Below are 23,540 nucleotides of genomic sequence, written 5' to 3'. Positions count from 1 at the left end.
AAAGCAGGAGAAGTAAATCCAGATCCACATTGCCCATGAGAGTTTCTTACCTGTGTATATTCCTTGGAAAGCTTTTCAGTCTCAGGCTCTTCTGTTCACAGAGCAGTTAGACCACTGGTGGCCCCTGGAGGGGCTTCTGGACTAGCCTGCTCAAGAAGCCCGGCCCCCAGGTCTTCTCCTCCCCTTTTGGCTCAGTTCTGCGAACCGAACCGAATTCCTTAAAGAGCAACCTTGCATCTTGCGCATGTGAGTGACATCCAGGTCACACCCCCTTTCCTGTAGCCCTTCACCGGATCCCTTTTTAAAAGGGAAATTATATTTCTCATTGAGACTGAAGGAGGCTGTCAGACCTTGGAGAAAACTAGCAGTTCTCAGGAAGGCCATGGAGACTTCTGGAAGATCAGGTGTCTAGGCAAGGGGAAGAAGGAAGCTTTGCCCTTTCAAACCTTTTCTTGCAGCCATCACTGCTTAGAATTAAAGGGCAGAAGGCTGGTGATCTATCTAAGCAGAGCATATTTTTAGATAGTTGTTGAGAAGGGCAGGATGAGCTGAGAACCTTGAAACTGCCCAGTGACCTTGGCTTCTACGGACTTAGAGCTAACATTTACATGCTGCTTTTGTCTGTTTTTCCCTTCAGGCAACATCACTGGCTGGGTACGTGGTCCATGCCCGGTGCTTGACATCCACCTTCCACAACCCAGAGAGGTGGAGATCACTATCCCCACTTCCCACCTCAGGACACACGTGATAAAGTGTCAGAATTGGAACTCAAAGATATCAACTCTCATTCTTAGGCTCAACTTGCTTTAATCACTGAATATTTGTGGAGCAGCCCATTGTGCCTTAAGTTGTGCTAGACAAGTCATGACACTGACATAGAAGTTGACATGGGAGCTTCCTTGGGTATAAGCAGTGACACTTCCATGAGCACCAGTCAACCGCGCTACATGGAGGGGCAGGAGGGAGCTGAAAAAAATAGAGATTGGTCCAAAAGTTAAGTTTGGATTTGGTCAGATCTTCTGGAATCTTAAGAACTAGATACTACATAGAAAGTGCCCTCTGGGACACCTGGCTCGCTCAGTCACAAGAGCGTGCGACTCTGGATCTTGGGGTTGTGGGTTTGATCCCCACGTTGAGGGCAGAGTTGACTTAAAAAAAAATTAATCAATAATTTTTTTAAGTGCCTTTTAAACTGTAAAGTGCTGTACCAATGTTAACAATGCTTAATTCTACTGGTATAGTTACCATGAAGACTATGATTAACCTGGATAATGGTCACTCGAGCTAAATATATATTACTCTACACCTGGCTCTTAGCAGTTCACCCATCCAGGAGCCTTAGAAATGACTTCAGGGCCAACAGACCCAGAGAGTAAGGCTGTCTGGTGGTCTCCTTTCTGGCAAGCTGTTTTCCAGAACTTTCTCAAGCCTTCAAAGCTCTTTCTCCAGTTCCTGCAGCATCTTGTGTATCCAGCTGCTGCTGCTGCTGTCATGTTGTCACACTTCATGCCACAGGATTTAACAATGCAGAGCCACACTGTTCCGCCCTCCTGTTCATAGAGAGAACATTACCCTTTCTTTCCCACCTGCAGTGAAGATTCATGAGAAAGTTCCTAATCTCATAAAGCTTAGCAAAGAGAAAAGGTGTCTGAGGAACCAGGAAATGAAAGAGTAAACTAATCATAATCCTCTGGAATTAGTTTGTGTACCTCTATTGCTTAGCTTTGGCCTGTAATTATCAATACTAAATTTTATGGAATAATTTTGCACAAAGACATCTTCAAGAACAAGGGAACGGCCCAGCAGTTTATTTTCTTAAAAATCATACTTACAAAATTGCAAGAAAACATCAGTGTAGCCCTCCCCATTTTAGTATTTTAGACCCAACCATGAGGTCTATAACATGGTGAAGTCATATCAAATCCCAAGGCTTATAAGTAAAATATACAAGGCTTCCCGCCTCCAGCGAGCCAAGAACAATCATCCCATTGACCAACTCGCGCAGGCTGACGCTGAAGACGAGCCAAACTTCTCTTGCTGGCACAGACACTGAAGCCAGAGGTGATGGCAGGCTGCGGGGCCTGTAGCTAGTCCTCGGCTGGCCCATCCAGGATGCATTTAAAGGAGAAAGGAGAAAACTTGTAACCAGCCCCGACGTAGAACTTGTTCTGGAACTCTACCCTGGGGAGGGTTGGGGGGCAAGAAGAAGTGAGATTAAACACATAAACTAGAGGCTGGCAGCCAAAGGGAAGAAGCAGAACATTTATAAAATCAAGCTGGGGGGTAGGAAGGCACTCAGGCTGGTGGCCTCCACAGGGATCCTCTGATCCTTAAAACCCTTCTCTTGCCTCCCGCTTACACCTTTCCCTGCCTCTCCCACCCTACTTCCTCCAGGCGTCTGCTACCCCCGCTGAGAGCACGGCAGAGCCACCCTCCCCACGGCTCCCATAAGCCAAGAAGCCCTCGCGGGGCAGCCTTGTCTCACAAGCCAGGGACAAGAAAATGTCTCCCCGGGGTGAGACGTGGTTTGTCTTCTCCATCCTGATCTTAATTAACCACGGGGCTTACGCTATTGCAGAATACCCAGAACCTTAACTTAACGTTCTGATGACTTCCATCATGGATACATGTATGATCCTTTATGCTTGAGGATGTAGCAGAATTCATTTCCTCAATGACAGGGGGGAGAGGCGATGTTACAACCTGAAGGGGGGATGCTGTGATTCTGTCTGCTCAATACATGGAGTGTCAATACTTTTCTTTATGAACGGCGGGCACAGAGGGAGGTAGAAAGCATCAGTGAAAGCTGAAGACAGTCTGTGGGGTATGAGGGTGCACACACACTCTCAAGATTCTGGACTAAGAGATGACTCGGAGGAAAAACAGAAGCTTCAACAAATGTTTTCATATTTATAAACCTAGTGATGGCTGATAGTCTGCGGACACATCTGTGAATGTCAAGGGTTCCTGTGAGTGCCTTCCTCCTTCCAGGTACCCTCCTTCTGTTTCCACTTTGTACAGGGCAGGAGGCTCTACCATTGGTTTAATTCCTGCACTCAGCAACAAGAGCCAAATGTCCCAGATTTGCTCAGCGTGCCTCTGTGAGCCTCTCTGATGTGTCATCTTACCAGTAGTTGGAGGTGTCCCTTATCTTGAAGCCAGTTGTAATGTAACAAGCTAACATTTAAAAGAGAATGAGTAAATGGGAACTAACATTTAGTATAGGGTGGCCATTATATATGTATACACACACACACCCCCCCATGCACATGCACATACACGTGCACACACACACATGCGCACTCACACATGCATGCACACACATACGCACTCACACATGCATGCACACACATACACACGCATGTGCACACACGTGGGTGTACACAAGCACACACACATGCACGCACACATACACACATGTGTGCACACACACAGGCACACACACAAATACACATACATCATCATGTAATATTACACCAACAGGTGACTGAACCAGGTCAGGGTCTGAAGCCAGCTGGCGGGTCCCGCGGCTCACCCGCTCTCTAGGGCACACGGAGCCTCTGTGGGGCAGCCTTACTCACCAGTGCAGTCGCAGGGCGTGCAGGAACGCAGAGAGACCCTCCATGATCAGAAGGATGGCTACCGTCAGCACAGCAAATATGGTAAAAATGATGAAGACCCCAATGAGTCCTCCCCAGCCTCGCAGACGAAGGCCAATGTTCATCACCATGGTCCAGAGCACCTCCGACAGTTCTGTGAGAACAGGAGAAACATTCTCAACCACAGGGTTCATCTTTCCATACTCTATTCCTGGGTCTGTACACCCTAGGATCCCAAATCTCAGCTCTCGGGTGGAGAACAGGCACGTGTGCCCTAGGGCACCTGTAGGAGATTGTCAACGGCAGCTTTGCTCATGATGGAGGGGTTTCTGGTAGCCTGTTATTCACCAATGAAAGTGAGCAAACTATAGCTACCAGCAGCAACATGAGTAAATGCCAGTAACATCATGGTACGCCACAGAAGCAAAACACAAAAGAATACATATAATATGATTTGATATGGACTGAATGTTTGTGCCTTCCCCACCCATCAAAGTCATATGTTGAAGCCCTACCCACCAAAGTGATGGTATTTGGAGAAGGGGTCTTTGGAAGGTGATTAGGGTTTGATGAGGTCATGAGGGTGGGGCCCTCATGATGGGATTAGTGCCCTTGTAAGAAGAGACATCAGAGAGCTATCTTTACATTGTTGGGTTGAGACTTGAGGTTACCCAACCGAAAGGTCACAGTGGCATGGCCCAGAGAGATCAAGCCCTGTCACTTGCACGTGGCCACCGGGACATGATGAGAAGAGACACATGTGGGAGCACAAGAAAGAGCACCTGTGTCTGTACTGTGCTCCCTGCCCCCGAGCTCTGGCTTTTGGCTGGAGTAACACAGGGTCCTTCATGGTGGGAACAGCTTCACCTCCATCTACTTATACCCCTACCCACTCCTCTGCGCTCTGAGTCAGCACGGACTCTTTGCCTCTACATTTACTAAATTATTGAAATAAAAACTGAAAGCAATTAGAACTGCACCATGCTGTGAAACTCATGTGGCTTCTCTTCCCCATGGCCCTTAGATACGGCAAAATCAGTTTCCCCGAGAGCTGCTTTCCTCTGCTCCGGGTGCCAACGGGGAAGGGGCTAACAGTCATACCATCTATTTCCACAGGGCTTTTCAGTGAAGACTTCTCATTCACAGTAGCTCATGGGAGCCTCCCCCCACACCTGTGGGAAGGCAGGTGCTTAATTTCTAATGTTTCACTTTCACCTCCTCCTTGTACCCCCATCTTGGTGATTTTTTAAAAAACATTTTATTTATTTATTTGACAGAGAGAGAGAGCACAAGCAGGGGGAATGGGAGAGGGAGAAGCAGGCTTCCTGCTGAGCAGGGAGCCCGATGCGGGGCTTGATCCCAGGACGCTGGGACCATGACCTGAGCCGAAGGCAGACACTTAACTGACTGAGCCACCCAGGTGCCCCCATCTTGATTTTTGAAGCATGTGTCCAAATACAGGCTCCCTCAACTTAGGTCTTAACATGGCACCAATGAACACAATATGCTAGAGTAGTAAATTTCCACTGTTTTAAGCTGCTGAGATCTGGGGGTGGTTGTTACTGCAGCACATTCTAGCCCAGCCTGACTAATACAGCAGGCTAACTATGAGAACCACACAGGAAAGTCAAGGCACACACAGGTTAAGCTGCTGCCTGAGTTACTGAGCTCAAAGTGGTAGAACAGAAACTAGAACAGAATCAGTATTTGTTGTCATTCTACTAAACTACCTCTTCAAGCAAGTTTGTTAGCATGAAGCAGAAGGTATCCATGGGAACTGTATGTCTCAAGAAGTTGCCAGAAATACCCAATGGGTGGACCATGCCAGGCAGCTGTGAACCACATGGATTTTTTGGAGTCAAATTACATCCTCAGTGAGCATGGGCTGGCCAGAGGAGACCTTCCTGCTCTATCTAGCTGTGACCTGAGCCCTTCAAACCACACCTGAGATCAGAGCTAAAGGCAGACATCAACACCACTGACCACACAAGCTCAGAGATCCGCTTTGGGTCCCTGGATAACCACTTCACATGAGTGCATGTCAACGCACAAGTAAACATGTGTGGGTGCTCGTGGGTGTCTGTGTGCAGATACTTACAGGCTGGATGTATGCATCCAAGCACCTGTGTGCATGCAGAAGTGTGTTTGTGTGTATGTGTGGGAGCTGATGCAAGGAAATGAACACGGCCTGAGCAGTGAAGACTAATGGTGAGCGCTTGCATTTCTGCTACAAATCAATAAGCAGGCTCACTTTCATTGCTTTGGTTTCTATCCATCAAGCACACACTTCGGCCTGGTTTCTCAGTTCCACGCATTGTGCTCAGTGTGGGAACACAGGGATAGAAGACAGGGACCTTGCTTTCAGGAGCTCACAGTCTAGTAGGGAGAAAGGCTAATCACAACAGAATTGTAATCACTGCTAGGATGGGGCACTCCCAGAACTCAGGGAAAGGGCACCTTCTAGACCGGGGACCAGGGAGGAAGATTCCCAGGGGAGGTGCCATCTGAGTGAGTTCTGAAGGAGGAATTAGCTACCAGTGAGGAGAAAGTTAAAGAAGAGAGGAATAGGGGCGCCTGGGTGGCTCAGTAGGTTAAGCATCTGACTCTTGATCTTAACTCAGGTCTTGATCTCAGGGTCATGAGTTCAAGTCCCACACTGGGCTCCACACTGGGCATGTAGCCTACTTAAAAAAGAGAGAGAGAGGAATATTTCAAGCAAGTGGGCTGCAGGGCAAACACACAGAAGGGCCCAGAGAGTGTGGCAGCTTCAGGAGCCTCGGCGCAGGTCCTTGTGGCCACTGCCTCCTTAGAAGAGGAAGGTAGGACAGTCAGAGCCCAAGAAACTGGAGACATGAAGCCTGCAGCTGGTGTCAGAGTGACGAGCCCAAGAGCCAAGAAATGCAGGCGGCCTCTAGAAACAAGAAATGGTGTCAAGGAAATGGATTCTCCCCTAGAGCCTCTAGAAGACGCCCAGCCCTGCTGAGACGTTGGTTCTAGGACTCCTGAACTGTAAGATAGTAAATGCGTATTGTCTTAAGCTGCTAAGTTTGTGGTAATTCGTTACAGCAGTAATGGGGGACTGGTACAGAGGGTAACCGCTCTGAGAATATAAAGTCAGGCCTACGGGAAAAAAGTCACATCTTCCTAAGAAAGAAGAACCAGAAATAACCCAAGAAGGCACTTCTCCCAACAAGTACTTTGATTCTGTTTCCCAGGGGAGCTCTGACTGTGACCCTGAGGGCCACTCACTCACGTGCATGAGCCAGGCTGAGGGCCCAGAGCCGGAGGTAAGAGGCTGTGTTTGAAATGCAGCCCAGGCAATACTCAATCGTGTGGATGGCTTGATGCACAAAGATGTCTCCAAAATTGAACTGAAAGAGAGAGTTCTTTATTCTAATTTCATTAAGAATTTCCTCCATGGAAGGTATCACGAATGAGACACAGATGAATAAAACATGAGCTCCACCGTAAGTCGCTTCCAGTTGAACTAGGGGAAAACAAATATTAACATACTCGTAGGAAGAGAACTAGCAGCACAAAGTAGGAGATATAATATGTGTGCAGTAACATTTCCCAGAAATAGTTGAAAAAAGTTCAGAGAAGAGAGAACAGTTGGTAAGGCGTCACAGGAGGCAGATGGGCGCTGAAGGAGGGGGAAGCATCCGGAAGTAAAAGATAAGCAAGACCATTCGTTCTGAAGGAAATGACTCCTGCTAAGGAAAAGGCTGGGAACATTGGGAAGGCAAGTTCTCGAGGAAAACAGTTTGGCTGGAAGTGGGAGCTTGTTTGGTGAGGAGTAGAAAGGAGAGACCAGGTGCTGAAGTTTCAGGAAAGGGCAGATTTGAGAAAATAACCTGGAGTCAATGAGGAACCATAAAAAGCATCTGAGTAGAAAGTGGCCGGCGGGGCGGGGGGCAGGGGCTACATAAAGAAGTATTGGGGGGAAGATTAATCTGGTGACAAAATGGACCAGCAAGGGCAAAGCCGGTAAGCAAAAGAGCCTGTTTGTTGATTGCCTTAGGGGTGCGGAGGATGAAACAGCACAAAGACAGCGATAGCCCGTTGTTGGCCTCATGCACTCTGATGCTGTGGGGACAACCATCTGACTGGCACCATCCCAGCCCTCGCGTGGCTCACAGTCTGGTGGGGACAACGTGCGCAGAAAGTACAATAATCAAGAATCAGCAGTACGGTGGGGACACAGAAGGGCCATTCACCCAGGAGGGGCCAGGATCGTACAGGGCTCTGAGGCACCTGAGTCTGAGCAGCTAAAAGAATGGCATTGATAGAAATGGAAAATTGGAGAAGGAGATCAGTTGATATACTCAGATGTGTTGCATTTCAGGTGACAGCCGGCCACACAAGTAGCATCTCTCAGCACCCAGTAGTAGAGGCAGGATAGGCTCAGAAGAAAAGTCTGGGCTGGAAATGGGACACCTAGGACCTCACCTGTGGGAGGAGCAACGGTGGGAGGGAAGTGGACTGGGAAGATAGACAAGGGAAAGAGCACAGAAAGAAGAACTCCTAGGCTTGGAACACATCTTCATTTGGAGGTGAGAAAGAACAAAACTGATGATGCAAAGAAAAGGTCAAAAGGCCAGGAGGAGTCACAGGGCTATGGTCAAGGTTGCCGAGAAACCCGGGAAGGAATGGGGGCTGTGGTCACCCATGTCAGGAGCCATGGAGAGCAGACAGGAACCAATGTCTCTGATTCAGCAAGGAAAAGAGCTGGGAGGAAGTGAAGGACAGGGATGGGCAGAGAGGGAGAGAGTGGAGAGACAGAGGCAAGGTGAAGGAGGGATGTGTAGTGAAGCATTAACCCCACCAAGGAGAGGGCTGGCTTTGTCCTGGCTCCTGGGAGGCAAGCCCTAAACTCCTCACATCTCCCGCATGAAAGAACTGTCTTTGTTATTCATGGTAGCCCCTGGGACCACATCTGATCCTTTCTGTGGTTGGAAGTTTGAGACCAGGAGCCAAGTGATTACAGTCCAATCTCCAGGGAGCAGATGGGGCTGGAGACCGAGTACAACCACTGGGCTGCCAGTCTATGGAATGAAACGCCAATCAAACTTTGGACACTGGAGCGCAGGTGAGCTTCCTGGGCTGACAAGGCTGTGTGCATAGTGCCACATGCTGGGAGATGAATGCCTCCCTAAGGACACAGAATTCTGGAATTTGGGACACCTGGGTGGCTCAGTTGGTTGAGCGTCTGCCTTTGGCTCAGGTCATGGTCCTGGGATCGAGCCCTGAATCAGGTTCCCTGCTCGGTGGGGAGTCTGCTTCTCCCTCTCCCTCTGCCGCTCCCCCCTGCTTGTGCACTCTCTCTCTCTCTCTCATTCTCTCTTCAAAAAAAAAAAAGAATTCTGGAATTTGGAACCCTCCCAGAGTTGGATTCTGCCTATGTGCCTTTTCCTCTGGCGGCTTCTGATTTCTATACTTGTGCTACAATAAAACCCCAATTGTAAGGATCGTACTTTACTGAGTTCTCTAAGTCGTTCTACGGATTATTGGCCCTGAGGGAATGTGAGGGACCCTGAATTTGTAACTGAATGATCTGAAGAGAGGGTGGTCCTGGGGATCCCCAAACCTGTGGCTAGTGTCAGAAGTCTTGGGCGGACTTGGCAGTCTGGAGAAGCTGTGCCCTTAACCCTGAGTTTGGCCAACACCCGGTGTGGAGAGAGGTCAGAGAGGACTTTGAGGGGACAATGTAATCAAGCCTGTGTTTGCTTTGCCACAGGAGCCCACACATGATTGCACTCGGGGGAAGGGACCTACGAATGGCGCCTCAAGTCACCCAAACAAAGGCAGCCCGTTCACTGCAGAAGCAGCTGGGGAACCCTGACTGGGCAAATCCTGAGGGCAGGAGAACAGAGGAGAGAGATTGTCCTGGACAGGCTGGGACGGGATGAGTCAGATGATGTGTGGGCTGGATTCTAAAACATCCCAGCAGGTCTGACAGACTCAGTAATATTAATAGCCACTAATATGGGCTACTCTCTGTACCTGGAATCTTGTCGTAAACATTTGATCCAGATTTTTCATTAATTCTAATTGGCCATCCATTAGTTTAAATGGTATTTTTTTATTTTTTTTTTTTTTTAGTCATTACCACCACAAAGGGAGCTTCTTCTAGCCTCCCTCAGGCTTCACAAGAACCCTGCCCCACTCCAGGATTAGAACAGAACTCCAGTTAAAACCCCCAGCCAGTTGAGGCTTATCGGGTGTTTTAGTGATGGGATAAAAACAGCCACCTGCTTCATCTGGGAAAATGTGGCACATTCCTGAGGGAGAGTGACTGCCCGTGGACAGAAATGGGCAGGGAGGGAGGAGGAAAGAGAACAATTCCTGAATTCACAGGAGAAGCAGATAATGTTACAAAGATAGGTCAGCGAAGTCCCAACAGAGCCAGGGTGGGGACAGGAGAACAAAGAGGGGAAGGCTGCCGGGCAAGCTCGTGTCCGGGAGGGGGGCTGGGAGTAAATAACCCGCCTTTGACTTCAACAACAGGGCTAGATTTGGGCTCGGCTCTTGGTTTGAGGGGCACTGATTGGACAGCTCCTAATAAATGTAGCTGACTGCCAAGGGCACGGTTTGGGGTCAAGGAGGCCTCACTAACATCAAGGACCTCCTATGCCAATAGATCTCACAGAGACAGCAGCACCTGGGTTAAAATGTTAAAACACTCCTAGATTGGTTGGTGAGAAGTTGTTGTTCTTTTCTATTTTTTTTTTTAAGATTTATTTATTTTAGAGAGAGACAGTGAGCTAGAGACAGGGCAGAGGGAGAGATCTCTTGACCCTGAGATCATGACCTGAGCTGAAATCAAGAGTTGGACACTTAACTGACCGAGCCCCCCAGGCACCCCGAGTAGCTGTTGTTCTGACCCTATAGGCACTCCCCCTCCCTTGCGACCTCCCCAACATCCCACGACTCCTCAGCTACAGGGCTGCCACCAGCACGGTCCTCCTGACCCTCCCAGATCCACCACCCAAGTCCTTTCTGATGGGCTGGTGGCCATGCCCTACTGGCTGGTAAATATTTGACAATCATCCTTGATGAGATCCCACATCTAGAATCTGTACAGACTGGGGAGTCTTTGTCAACTACCGAGTCCCACATACCTCTTCTTCATGGTCATCCTGAGCCCCATGGGCACCTGCAGAAGCCCTCTGGCCAGCACTCATGGAAGGGCTGGAGTTGTCACCTTCAGTGTCCTCTGTGGCTTCTTCTTGGATCCTGGAGGCCTGCAGCTGTCAGCAAGCAAGGAAGTGAAGCACTAAATTCACCCTTAGAATTAGAATTACTAATTTTTTTTTTTAAGATTTTATTTATTTATTTGAGACAGAGAGAATGAGAGAGAGAGAGCACATGAGAGGGGGGAGGGTCAGAGGGAGAAGCAGACTCCCTGCCGAGCAGGGAGCCCGATGCGGGACTCGATCCAGGGACTCCAGGATCATGACCTGAGCTGAAGGCAGTCGCTTAACCAACTGAGCCACCCAGGCGCCCTAGAATTACTAATTCTAATTAGAATTAGAATAAAGGCTGTCATTAAGTATTAAGTATGTACCAGACACTGTTCTAAACTCTCTCTACATCATCTCATTTAGGCTTCATGACAATCTTTTCATATGAGCACAATTATCACCTCATTCTACAGAGAAGTAAACTATAGCACAGGAAGGTTAAGAAATGTACCCAAGATCACACAGCTCGTAAGGCTAGTTAGTAGCAGAGCCAGGATTCAAACCCAGGCAATCTGATTCCAGAACATGTGCTTTTCTCCATGGTGCTCCAGAATGTGCCAAATTAATCTGTCTTTACAGTAAACCAGTGCATGTACAAGAGTACCTTTTATTGTTAAAATATATATATACACAATATCATAAAATAGTCAGTTGTACCTTGGACACAGCCTTGTGACCTGAACAGCTAGATTTCTGCAAGCAAAATTAACTAGGAGAAATTAATGACTGCTATAGTCTGAGTGTTTGTATCCCCCCTAATTCTTATATTGAAATCCTAAGCCCCAAAGAGGATAGTAGTCGAAGGTGGGGCCTTTGGGAGGTACTTAGGTCATGAGGGTGGAGCCCTCATAAATGGGTTAGTGACCCTATAAAGGATTCCCCACACAACTCTCTTGCCCCTTCCACCATGTGAGGACACAGTGAGAAAGTGCCAGCTAAGAACCAGGAAGGGGAGCCTCACAATGATGAACATACTGGAGGCTTTGAACTTGGACTTCACAGCCTCCAGAACTGAACAATCAATTTATTGTTTATAAGCCACCCAGTCTGTGGTATTTTGTTATAGCAGTCCAAACGGAGTAACCCAATCCCTTTTTCAACACTAATATACTCTTTTAAAATAAAAACATCACTTTATAAAAACAGCTAAGAAAAAAATTCAAGGACAAAAAATCTAGGTGTAGTCAGCATATAATTTGGCCTGGTTTTATCCGTGAGTTTGTTTGTTGATTTGTTTTAGAGTAGGGGAAGAGGGCTGGAGCAAAGGGAGGAATAAGGCTCCACTCCCAGAACAGCGCCCAACATGGGGCTCACTCTCATGACCCTGAGATCCTGACCTGAGCCAAAATCTAGACTCAGATATTTAACCAACTGAGCAAACCAGACGCCCCTCCCTGGGTTTGAATAGACTATTTCTTTCAAGTTACTCTGAAACTTAATGTCCCATGCCCAAAGTATTTCCTAGAATGATTTTATGGGTGGAGTATTGCAAATTAGGCATTAAGGTCTTTTTACCTTTCTTTCTTTAGTGGGTCTACAATCTAATATTTGCAGAGCTTTAGGCAAAGGTAAAAATGGAAGTCCACATGTCATATATTTAAGTATTTAAGAGTTATAAGTCAAGCCCACAGACCCCTAAATAAGATATGTTCTAGCCTCCTATCTTGATAAATCAATCAATCAATGAATCAATCAAGCCTCATAGGAACTTGAAAGGTCAGGTTCAAATTCGGAGTCCTACACCAGGACATGGCAGCACAGGTGAGTTGGCCCTGCACTGTGACATGCACCTTCTCCTTCTCCTTTCTGTTCTCATCCCACAGCACGAGGGCCATGTGTGCACACATGTGGACACTCCCGCCACAGTGTCCATGTTCCACCCACACTCCCCAAAAAGAGTTGCCCCATGTCAGGGTCTAGTGGTACCCATGCCACTGTGTGGTTGGCACTTGGTAGGGCCTGTAAATGGACTTGAGTCCATTTGGACAAGAATTCCAGGGTGCCAGGTCCCAAGCGGGGACTCTGGGTAAGCCTTTCCCCTTGGCCCCATAGTTCCTTATCCCATGATGAAGGATATGGCTCGTGTTAACATGACTTTGTCTTCCTGAAATCCTATTTTCTCTCCCCCTTAACTTAAAGAAGAAAATCCCAAACAAGACACAGAAGATAGTTTTTCCATTTCAATCCCTAATTTCCAGCCTTTCCTGGTCATTATCCTGGAGTTGGTTAAAATGAACATGAATAATTTTGCAGAAGCATAATACTGGACTTTATAAATCCTAGTGCCCATCTTCTACTAACCATCTCACAATCTTTGAGCTGGGTGCCCAGTGAAATCAAATGTACAACAACTCAATTTTAAATTAGTTACTGACAACTTTCTGAAAACACACATGTACCAAAAGACATGCACAAGGATATTTACATCAGTATTATCTGTAATCACTAAAACTAGAGATAAGCCAGGGACTTCCAGGGAAGATGGCAGGGTAGGAGGATCCTAAGCTCACCTTGTCCCTTGGATACTCCTAGATAACACCCATATCCATGTAAAGAACCCAGAAAATGACCAAAAAACTGGCAGAACAGACTCTCCACAGCTAAAGGTAGAGAAGAAGCCACATTAAAAAAAACAAAAAACAAAAAAACAAAAAAATGGTAGGAAGGGCAAAGGTGCAGTTAGGAAACAAACTGACGCATGACACTGTCCATGGGAGGGAGGGACACACAGGCTTGGAGAAGGGAGAGGAGTAGATTCCAACCAGGCACCCCAGGTGCAGGGTACCCACACTAGGAGGACAAAGCCCCGTATCATTTGGTTCTGAAAACCAGAGGGGCTTAGCTTTACAAGTTCTTACAATCAATGGGGTTTAACACCTAGAACTGTAAAAATCAGCAGGCTCCACCCTGGGAAAGTTGGAGGGGATAGGAAACTGAGTCCCCACCTTTAAAGAAAGAGCACAACAAACAGCCCACTGAGATGCAGCATAGAAGCAGCAGTTTGGAGAAAAGGGATATAAGGGAAGGAGATTTACTTACTAATCTCAGAACTAGTACTAGGGTGGCAAGGATCTTTGAGTTCTCCAAGAACAAAAGAGCTGGCCCAGCCATTTCCTTCCCCCATCCCCTAGCCTAGATACACAGTCACCTGCGGGAACCAGTGCAGCCAGCAAACATTCTCCACCCACCTTGCTAACAGTGCCCCCAACCCTACCCTACCCCCCACCACGCTTTTCTGCCAACCACCCCCTCCAACCCACCCTTGGCAAGAGTCCATCCAAAGCAGCACCACAAGCATGGCATTGTGCAAGCAGCACCCACAGCATTTATCACCATTCCAAAGTGACTCTTGCCCTGGGGAGAAGGTAAGATAACCACACAAACCTGTTCATGAGTGGCCCCAGAGGTAGGCTGGGGGCAGACATCGGGACTGATGGTAGGCCCTGTCCACCAACAAAAGCTTCTCAGGGACAACACAGGGAAAGTGCCCTGCAGTTCAGTGCTACTGCATCTCTGGCAAATGCCTGGTCTGTCCCAACTCGAGCCCAAACTGGCTCATTAACAACACAGGGACCAAACCCTGCCCACAACAGGCAAAGAGTCATTGCAAATGACTAGACTAAAGGCAAACATAGCTCAGCCACAACAGTAGGACACACACAACACACATAGGGGACCTCCCTGAAGACTGATATTCTGGTGAACAGAGGTAAGACCTCTTCTTCATAAGGACACTACTTTCAGGAGCACAAGATGTAGCTGACTTTCCTAACACATAGAAACAGACACAGAGAATTAGACAAAAGGAGGAGACAGAGGGATATGTCCCAAATGAAACAGTACAAAATCCCAGCAAGAGAGCTAAGTGAAACAGAGATAAATAGTATGCCTGATAAAGAATTTAAAGTAATGGTCATAAAGATACTCACTGGACTTGAGAAATGAGTGGAGGACCTCAGTGAGACCCTCAGTAAAGATATAGAAAACATAAAAAAGAACCAATCAGAGATGAAAAACTCAATCACTGAAATTAAAAATACACTAGAGGGAATAAAGCCTAGATTAGAGGAAGTGGAAAAACAGATCAGTGACCTGGGGGACAAAGTAATGGAAAGCAATCAAAGCTGAACAAAAGAAAGAAAAAAGAATAATAAAAAATGAGAACGGATTAAGGGAACTCAACAACACTACTGAGTGTAATAATATTCACATTGCAAGCATCCCAAAAGAAGAAGAAAGAAACGGAGGCAGAAATTTTACTTGAAGAAGTAATAGCTGAAAAGTTCCTGAATGTGGAGAAGGAAACAGAAGTCCAGATCCAAAAGGCACAGAGATCCCCCAACATAATCAATCCAAGGAAGCCCACACCAAAATACATAGTAATTAAAGTGGTAGTGATAAAGAGAGAATTTTAAAAGAAGCAAGAGAAAAGAAAACAGTTGCATACGAGGGAAGTCCCAAAAGGCTATCAGGGGATCTTTCAGCAGAAACTTCACAGGCCAGAAGAGAGAGGCAAGACATATTCAAAGTTCTGAAAGAAAAAAACTTGCAACCAAAAATACTCTCTCCAGCAAGTCTATCATTCAGAATAGAAAGAAAGATAAAGAGCTTCCCAGACAAACAAAAGCTAAAGGAATTCACTGTCACCAAACCAGCCCTACAAGAAATGTTAAAGGGGACTTTTCAGGTGGAAAGGAAAGATCATAAGCAGGAGTAAGAAAAGTAAGAAGCACAAAAGCAGTAAAATTAAAGTACGTCTATAAAAATGAATCAAGGGATTCACTAAATAAAAGGATGTAAAATATGACACCACATACCTAAAATGTGAGAAGAGGAGAAGAGTAAGAGTTTAGTGCTTTGAGTATGGGTTCAAACTTAAGTGACCATCAATTTAATAGAGACTGCTATATGCATAAGATGTTATATATAAATGTAATGGGAACCACAAATCAAAAACTGGTAATAAATATGCAAAAAATAAAGATAAAGGAATCCAATTATATCACTTAAGAAAGCCACCAAAAGGTGAGAGAAGAAAGCAAGAGAAGAAAGGAACAGAGAAGAATTTTAAAAGAAGCAAGAGAAAAGAAAACAGTTGCATACGAGGGAAGTCCCATAAAACCAAAAACAACCACAAAGCAAGGAACAAAATGGTGATAAATACATACCTATCAATAATTACTTTGGATGTAAATGGACTAAATACTCCAATCAAAAGACATAGGGTGATGGGATGGATAAAAAGCAAGACCCATCTCTATGCTGCCTACAAGAGACATATTTCAGACCTGAAGCCACATGCAGTTTGAAAGTAAAGAGATGGAAAATATTTATCATGCAAATGGAAGTGAAAAGGAAGCCAGGGTAGCAATACTTACATTGGATAAAATGGACTTTAAACAAAGACTATAACAATAAACAAAGAAGGACACTATATAATTATAAAGGGAACAATTCAACAAGAAGATATATGACAATTGTAAATAATATGCACCCAACAGAGAAGCACCCAAATATATAAAGCAGCTATTAACAAACATACAGGAAGTAATCCGTAGTAATACAATAATATTAGGGGACTTTAACACCCCATTTACATCAATGGATAGATCATCCAAACAGAAAACCAACAAGGAAACAGTGGCTTTGAATGACACATTGGGACCAGATGAATCAGATATATTCAGAACATTACTTCCTAACACTGCAAAATACACATTCTTTTCAAGTGCACATGGAACATTCTCCAGAGCAGATCACATGTTAGGCCACAAAACAAATCTCAACAAATTCAAAAACACTGAAGTCATAGCATGCATCTTTTCCAACCACAATGTTACAAACCTAGAAATCAACCACAATAAAAAGTCTGGAAAGAACACAAATACATGGAGGTTAATTAACAGCCTACTCAACAATGAATGGGTCAACAAAGAAATCAAAGAGGAAATCAAAAAACATATGGAGACAAAAGAAAATGAAAATACAATGGTCCAAAATCTTTGGGATGCAGCAAAAGCTGTTCTAAGAAGAAAATTTATAGCAATACAGGCCTATTTCAAGAAGCAAGAAAAATCTCAAACAACCTAATCTTACACTTTAAGGAGCTAGAAAAAGAACAACAAATAAAACCCAAAACTAGTACAAGGAAGGAAATAATACAGTTTAGAGCAGAAATAAAACAGAAACTAAAAAAAAAAAAAAAACAGAACAGATCGATGAAACCAGGAGCTGATTCTTTGAAAAGATCAACAAAATTGATAAGCCATTAGCTTATCAAAAGAGAGAAAGAGAGGGAGAGAACTCACAATCAGAAATGAAAGAGGAGAAATAATAACTAACACGACTGAAATACAAAGGATTATAAGAGAATATTACAACAAATTGGACAACCCAGAAGAAATGAATAAAGTCCTAGAAACCTATAACTTCCCAAAACTGAAGCAGGAAGAAATAGAAAACTTGAACAGACTGATTACCAACAAATGATGAAACTGAATCAGTAATCAAAAAACTCCCAATAAATGGAAGTCCAGAACCAGATGGCTTCACAGATGAATTCTACCAAATATTTAAAGACTTAATACCTATTCTTCTCAAACTATTCAAAAAAAAAACAGAAGAGAAAGGAAAGCTTTCAAATTCATTCTATGAGGTCAGTACTATCCTGATAAAGACACCACAAAAAAAGAGAGAAAACTACACACCATTCTGTCTGATTCATGAACATAGATGCAAAAATCTTCAACAAAATACTAGCAAACTGAATCCAACAATACATTTAAAAAATCATTCACCACAATCAAGTGGGATTTACCCTGGAATGCAAGGGTTCTTCTATATTCACAAATCAATCAACATGATATATCATAGCAATAAGAAAAAGGATAAAAACCATATGATCATTTCAATGGATGCAGAAAAAAATATGACAAAGTATAACATCCATTCATGATTAAAAAAAAAAAAACCCACAACAAAGTAGGTTTAGAGAGAACATACCTCAACATAATAAAAGCCCTATATGAAAAACCCACAGTTAACATCATCCTCTATGGTGAAAAACTGACAGCTTTTCCCCCAAGATCAGGAACGAGACAAGGATGTCCACTCTCACCACTTTTATTCAACATAATACTTCAAGTCCTAGCCACAGCAATCAGACAACAAAAAGAAATAACAGGCATCCAAATTGGTAAGGAAGAAGTAAAACTTTCACTATTTGCAGATGATATAATACTATATATAGAAAACCTGAAAGACTCCACCAAAAAATTGGTATAACTGATCAATGAATTCAGTAAAGTTGCAGGATACAAAATCAATGTACAGAAATCTGTTGCATTTTTTTTAAAAGATTTTATTTATTTATTTGAGAGAGAGAATGAGAGACAGAGAGCACGAGAGGGAAGAGAGTCAGAGGGAGAAGCAGACCCCCCGCTGAGCAGGGAGCCCGATATGGGACTCAATCCCGGGACTCCAGGATCATAACGTGAGCTGAAGGCAGTTGCTTAACCAACTGAGCCACCCAGGCGCCCTCTGTTGCATTTCTATACACTAAAAATGAAGTAGCAGAAAGAGAAATTAAGAAAACAATCCCATTTACTATTGCACCAAAAAGAATTAAATACCTAGGAATAAACTTAACCAAGGAGGTGAAAGACCTGTATTTCTGAAAATTACAAAACACTGATGAAAGAAATTGAAGATGACACACACAAAAATGGAGATATTCCATGCTCATGGATTGGGAGAACAAATACTGTTAAAATGTCCATACTACCCAAAGCAATTTGCAGATTTAATGCAATCCCTATCAAAATACCAACAGCATTTTTCACAGAGCTAGAATAAGCAATCCTAAAATTTGTATGGAACCACAAAAGACCCAAAAGATTGCCAAAGCAATCTTGAAAAAGAAGAACAAAACCGGAGATATCACAATCCCAGATTTCAAGATTTACTACAAAGCTGTAGTGATCAAAACAGTGTGGTACTGGCACAAAGAGACACATAGATCAGTGGTACAAAACAGAGAGCCAGGAAATAAATCCACAATTATATGGTCAACTAATCTTTAACAAAGGAAGCAAGGACATGCAATGGGGAAAAAAGTCTCTTCAGCAAATGGTGTTGCGAAAACTGGGCAGCAGCGTGCAAAAGAATGAAACTAGACCACTTTCTTATACCACACACAAAAATAAAACTGAGAATGGATTAAACACCTAAATGTGAGACCTGAAACCATAAAAATCCTAGAAGAAAGCACAGGCAGTAACTTCTCTGACATCATTCATAGCAGCATTTTTCTAGATACGTCTCCTGAGGCAAGGGCAACAAAAGCAAAAATAAACTATTGGGACTACATCAAAATAAAAAGCTTTTGCACAGCAAAGGAAGATCCCCAAATAGCCACAGCAATCTTGAAAAAGAAGAACAAAACTGGAGGTATCACAATTCCAGATTTCAAGTTACATTACCAACCTGTGGTAATCTAAACAGTATGGTACTGGCACAAAAACAGACACATAGATCCATGGAACAGAATAGAGAGCCCAGAAATAAACCCATGATTATATGGTCAATTAATCTTTGACAAAGGAAGCAAGGATATGCAATGGGAAAAAAACAGTCTCTTCACCAAATGGTGTTGAGAAAACTAGACAGCTACATGCAAAAGAATGAAACTAGACCACTTTCTCACACCATACACAAAAATAAACTCAGAATGGATTAAAGACCTAAATGTGGAACTGAAACCATAAAAATCCTAGAAGAGAACACAGGCAGTAAGGTCTCTGGCATCAACCATAGCAACATTTTTCTAGGCATGTCTTCTAAGGCAAGGAAAACAAAAGCAAAAATAAATTACTGGGACTACATCAAAATAAAAAGGTTTTGCACAGCAAAGGAAATAATCAACAAAACTAAAAGACAACCTACTGAGTGGGAGAAGATATTTGCAAATGATATATCCGGTAAGGGGTTAGTATCCAAAATATATAAAAACTTACACAACTCAACACCAGAAGAATAATCCAATTAAAATATGGGCAGAAGACACAAATAGATATTTCTCCAAAGAAAACACACAGTTGGCTAGCAGACACATGAAAAGATGCTCAACATCACTCACCATCAGGGAAATGCAAATCAAAACCACAATGAGCTATATCCTCATACCTGACAGAATGGCTAAAATCAAAAACACAAGAAACAACAAGTGTTGGAGAGGATGTAGAGGAAAAAGAAACCTTGTGTACTATGGGTGGGAATGCAAACTGGGGCAGCCACTGTGGAAAAGAGTATGGAAGCTCCTCAAAAAAATAGAAATAGAATTACCATATGATCCAGTAATTCCACCACTGGGTATTTACCCGAAGAATACGAAAACACTAATTTGAAAAGATATATGTACCCCTAAGCTTATTGCAGCATTACTGACAACAAATTATAGAAGCAACCTGTCCATCAACAGATGAATGAAAAAAAGAGGAGGTGATGTGTGTGTGTGTATTAGAATATTACTCAGCCATAAAAAAAGAATGAAATCTTGCCATTTTCAATGACATGGGTGATCTAGAGGATATAATGCTAAGTGAGATAGGTCCATCAGAGAAAGACAAATACCATATGACTTAACTCATGTGGAATTTAAGAAACAAAACAAATGAACAAAGAAAAAAAAAAGAGACAAACAAAAAAACAGACTCTTAACTACAGAAAACAAACTGGTGGTTACCAGAGGAGAGGTGAGTGGGGGGATGGGTAGAATAGGTGAAAGGGATTAAGAGTATTCTTACTGTGATGAACATCAGGTATTATACAGAATTGTTGAATCACTACATTGTATATCTGAAATTAATGTAACACTATATATGTTAACTATACTGGTATTTTAGACATAATAAAAAAATTTTAATTAAAAACAAAATAAACGAAGATATAATAAAACTGGAAACAAGCCAAATAACTATCAATATACAAATGGATAAATAAACTGTGGTATATTCCTATACAGTAATACTATATAGCAATTCTACACACACACATGTTCACACACACCTCTGGAATATGACACTGGATGAAGGAAGCCAGATCCAAAAGAGGGCGTACTGTATGATCCCCCTTACATAGCATTTAAGAATAAATGAAACTAGGGCACCTGGGTGCCCAAATAATGCCGTTATGGAATCATCTCTTGGATGGAGGTGGTAGAAATGTTTCTAACATGAAAAAGGACTACCAGGATCCTAATCGGCAGCCTAAAAGACCAACCAACAGCTATGCATTCCAAGGAGAGCCCAAGGAGACAGGCCTCCACGCAGTCTCGGCGAGCTCCTGCTACCCAGAGTCGTTTTAGGGGGTGTCATCCAAGACGGCACACTAAGAAAACCTCCTCTGACTTCCTTCCCTATTATATAAGTCATCGTGGAGAAAAGCGAGAAATCAACCACGTTGAGATCAGCAACTATTTACACTTTTTGTGGAGCAAAGAGCAAGGCAAGCTATTATTTTAGAGTCTGGGGAGTCAGGTGAGCCAGTGGCTCACTTACGGACTTACGGGCGTAAGCTCACTTGACTTAATGGACAGGCTGAGTTTTAGAAAAGAGTGATATCTGTGTCGGCAAACAGCTATCTGCCGCCTTCCTTTGAAACACTTGGTCACCTCTAGACGACCTTCCACCTCACCCGCCCTTTATCATCTGGGCCTCTCACCAATTAGCCAAACAATAAACAAGTATTCTTTGCTTTGTCTTTTTTTAAATTCATCTCCCACTTGAATTTATTTACCAGACAGGCTTCCTAACTAGTCAAGGCTGACCAGACACAACAGAAGAGAAGCAGGTGATGTAGGGAAAGGGCGCCACCTAGGGACGAACCTCCGGAACTCCAGTCTCATCTCCAGGTCCCTGACTCAGCCAAGTCAATATCCCACAGATTTTAGAAAAGTACGAATTTATCTGAAAATATCTACAGCCACTTAAAACATATGTGATCTCAGCACATTCCACTTACTCTTTTGCACTGATGTAGATAGAGAGAGCAGAGACTGATAATCTCAAGCAGCGCTCATGTGGATTTCTAGATTCTGACGTGCCCTGGGAGGTCAATCTTCCCAAATCCTATTTGATTTAGACTGATAGTAAACTCTTCTTCATTCCCTGAATAAATGCGAGGCTCAGGAGCAGTTCACACAAAAGGAGGAAATGGGCTGAAATGGGTGTTTGGCAATAGGGAAAAATCACAAATAAACGGAAGCTGGCTTATTTGTATTTCTTTACTCCTGCACTAGCACACTGTAACATAATACAGTGAAAGCTCACAACTGTAAAATCTGATAAAAACAGCTTTCAATATTCACCAACAAACTCAAACTATAGTAAAATACTTTTACTTTCAACTAATAACACAACCATGTTCAGACTCATAAGTCATTAGCTACCAGTAGACTTGGTGCACACACACAGATGCACACACATACCCTGAGCAAAGTTTGCAAAACATAAGATTTAAATGTGCTTGCCCTATTTAATAGAGCATTGTCCTGGAAATAAGAAGGCCCCCAAAGCCCAGCATTCTGTTGAAAGCCCAGACTTCTATGTTCAAGGAACCCACACTCTTACCCACAGTGAGTGAATGGAAATGAATAGGCACTTACCAGGGATTTTTGATGATTGGCTCTAAGAATAAACGGCTTAATCAGAAGCATCCATGGGACAGAAATCAAAGCCATAATAACAAAGAAACTTTGGACTTCTTGCTGTGAGATCAAAGTCGTAAGATCCCATCACTTCAAGGTGATCACACAGCATAACTTACATGATAAAAATTATAAATATGCATCATTTTAGTTATACTTTATTTTGAGAGATCTAAAGCATGTCAATGTATCCATTCGCCTTTACATCTTGGAGTATTCCCACTGCAGTCCAGCGGTGCCCAGCGTCAATCCAGAGTGGGCACTGGAAACTCACTATCTTATTCCTTACTCTTCGAGTATCCCCTTGCTATCCTCCCACCCCATATGTGAACAAGAAGTACTCACAAGGCACATAATAAGGGCCACTTTATTTATCCCTTGTCCCATGGGAATAGTTAGCCCCTGGCCCTGCATGAAAAGTGTGGCAGGCCCCATGACTTCACTGGTCACTCCCTAGTAGCCAAAACCCCTTGGGTCACTTTAAGTGACAAAGATGATCTCAATTAGCAATTGTATATTCCCAGGACTAGATAATTATCTGTGCTCTGTTGCTCTCTTTCAAAAAGAAAAAAAACTTCCTCTCAAAAAGAAAAAAAAAGCTTCCTCATGCTCTTGCTGTGGGTGAGTCACCCGCCGGGCTCTGGGGTAGCCATGTTGGACTCTCCCTGGCTGTCTCCCTCACAGCTCCCTCTGGGCTGAGGCAGCCATGGTCTTGATGCTTCTGCTGAAACCCAGAATTTGTCCCACCTTATCATCCTGCTACACATTTCCTTTCATGTCCTCATGCCCCCACCTCTTATTATAAAACCCCTAGTCACCAACTTGGAGGAGTGACTCAGAGCTGCTGGGTCAAAGAGCCAGGAAGCCCGGGGAGGCTTAGTCGGAGCTACTAAAAGGCATGGACACTGGGTGCTCAAGGGCGGAAAAGAAAAATGTTTCTTAGACCTTCACTTTTCTTCTACTATTCTGGCCAAGCTCTCAGTCAATGCCAGG

The 23,540-nt window shown here is 43.9% G+C and overlaps 1 protein-coding gene across 5 annotated transcripts in view; it reads right to left on the bottom strand.

The window, feature by feature from the left end:
• Window positions 1–1,779: 1,779 nt before the first annotated feature.
• Window positions 1,780–23,540, bottom strand: part of ATP6V0A4 (ATPase H+ transporting V0 subunit a4) — a 54,227-nt gene continuing 32,466 nt past the window's right edge. For 4 of the 5 annotated variants that reach the window (XM_081800020.1, XM_081800022.1, XM_081800019.1 and 1 more), the window contains 5 exons: window positions 22,506–22,607; window positions 10,721–10,849; window positions 6,853–6,970; window positions 3,582–3,753; window positions 1,780–2,181 (listed from right to left, as the gene is read on the bottom strand). In XM_081800020.1, the coding sequence (XP_081656146.1) occupies window positions 2,088–2,181; window positions 3,582–3,753; window positions 6,853–6,970; window positions 10,721–10,849; window positions 22,506–22,607 (615 nt within the window). In that variant the 3' untranslated portion in view covers window positions 1,780–2,087. Of the gene's footprint in view, window positions 2,182–3,581; window positions 3,754–6,852; window positions 6,971–10,720; window positions 10,850–22,505; window positions 22,608–23,540 lie in introns of those variants that run through there. The other variant, XM_081800023.1, reaches the window with a different exon arrangement.

The sequence above is a fragment of the Leptonychotes weddellii genome, chromosome 12 (assembly GCF_054177405.1).
Source record: "Leptonychotes weddellii isolate Sample4059 chromosome 12, ASM5417740v2, whole genome shotgun sequence".
In the NCBI taxonomy this organism is placed as follows: domain Eukaryota; kingdom Metazoa; phylum Chordata; class Mammalia; order Carnivora; family Phocidae; genus Leptonychotes; species Leptonychotes weddellii.
This window is presented reverse-complemented; position numbering and strand designations above follow the sequence as displayed.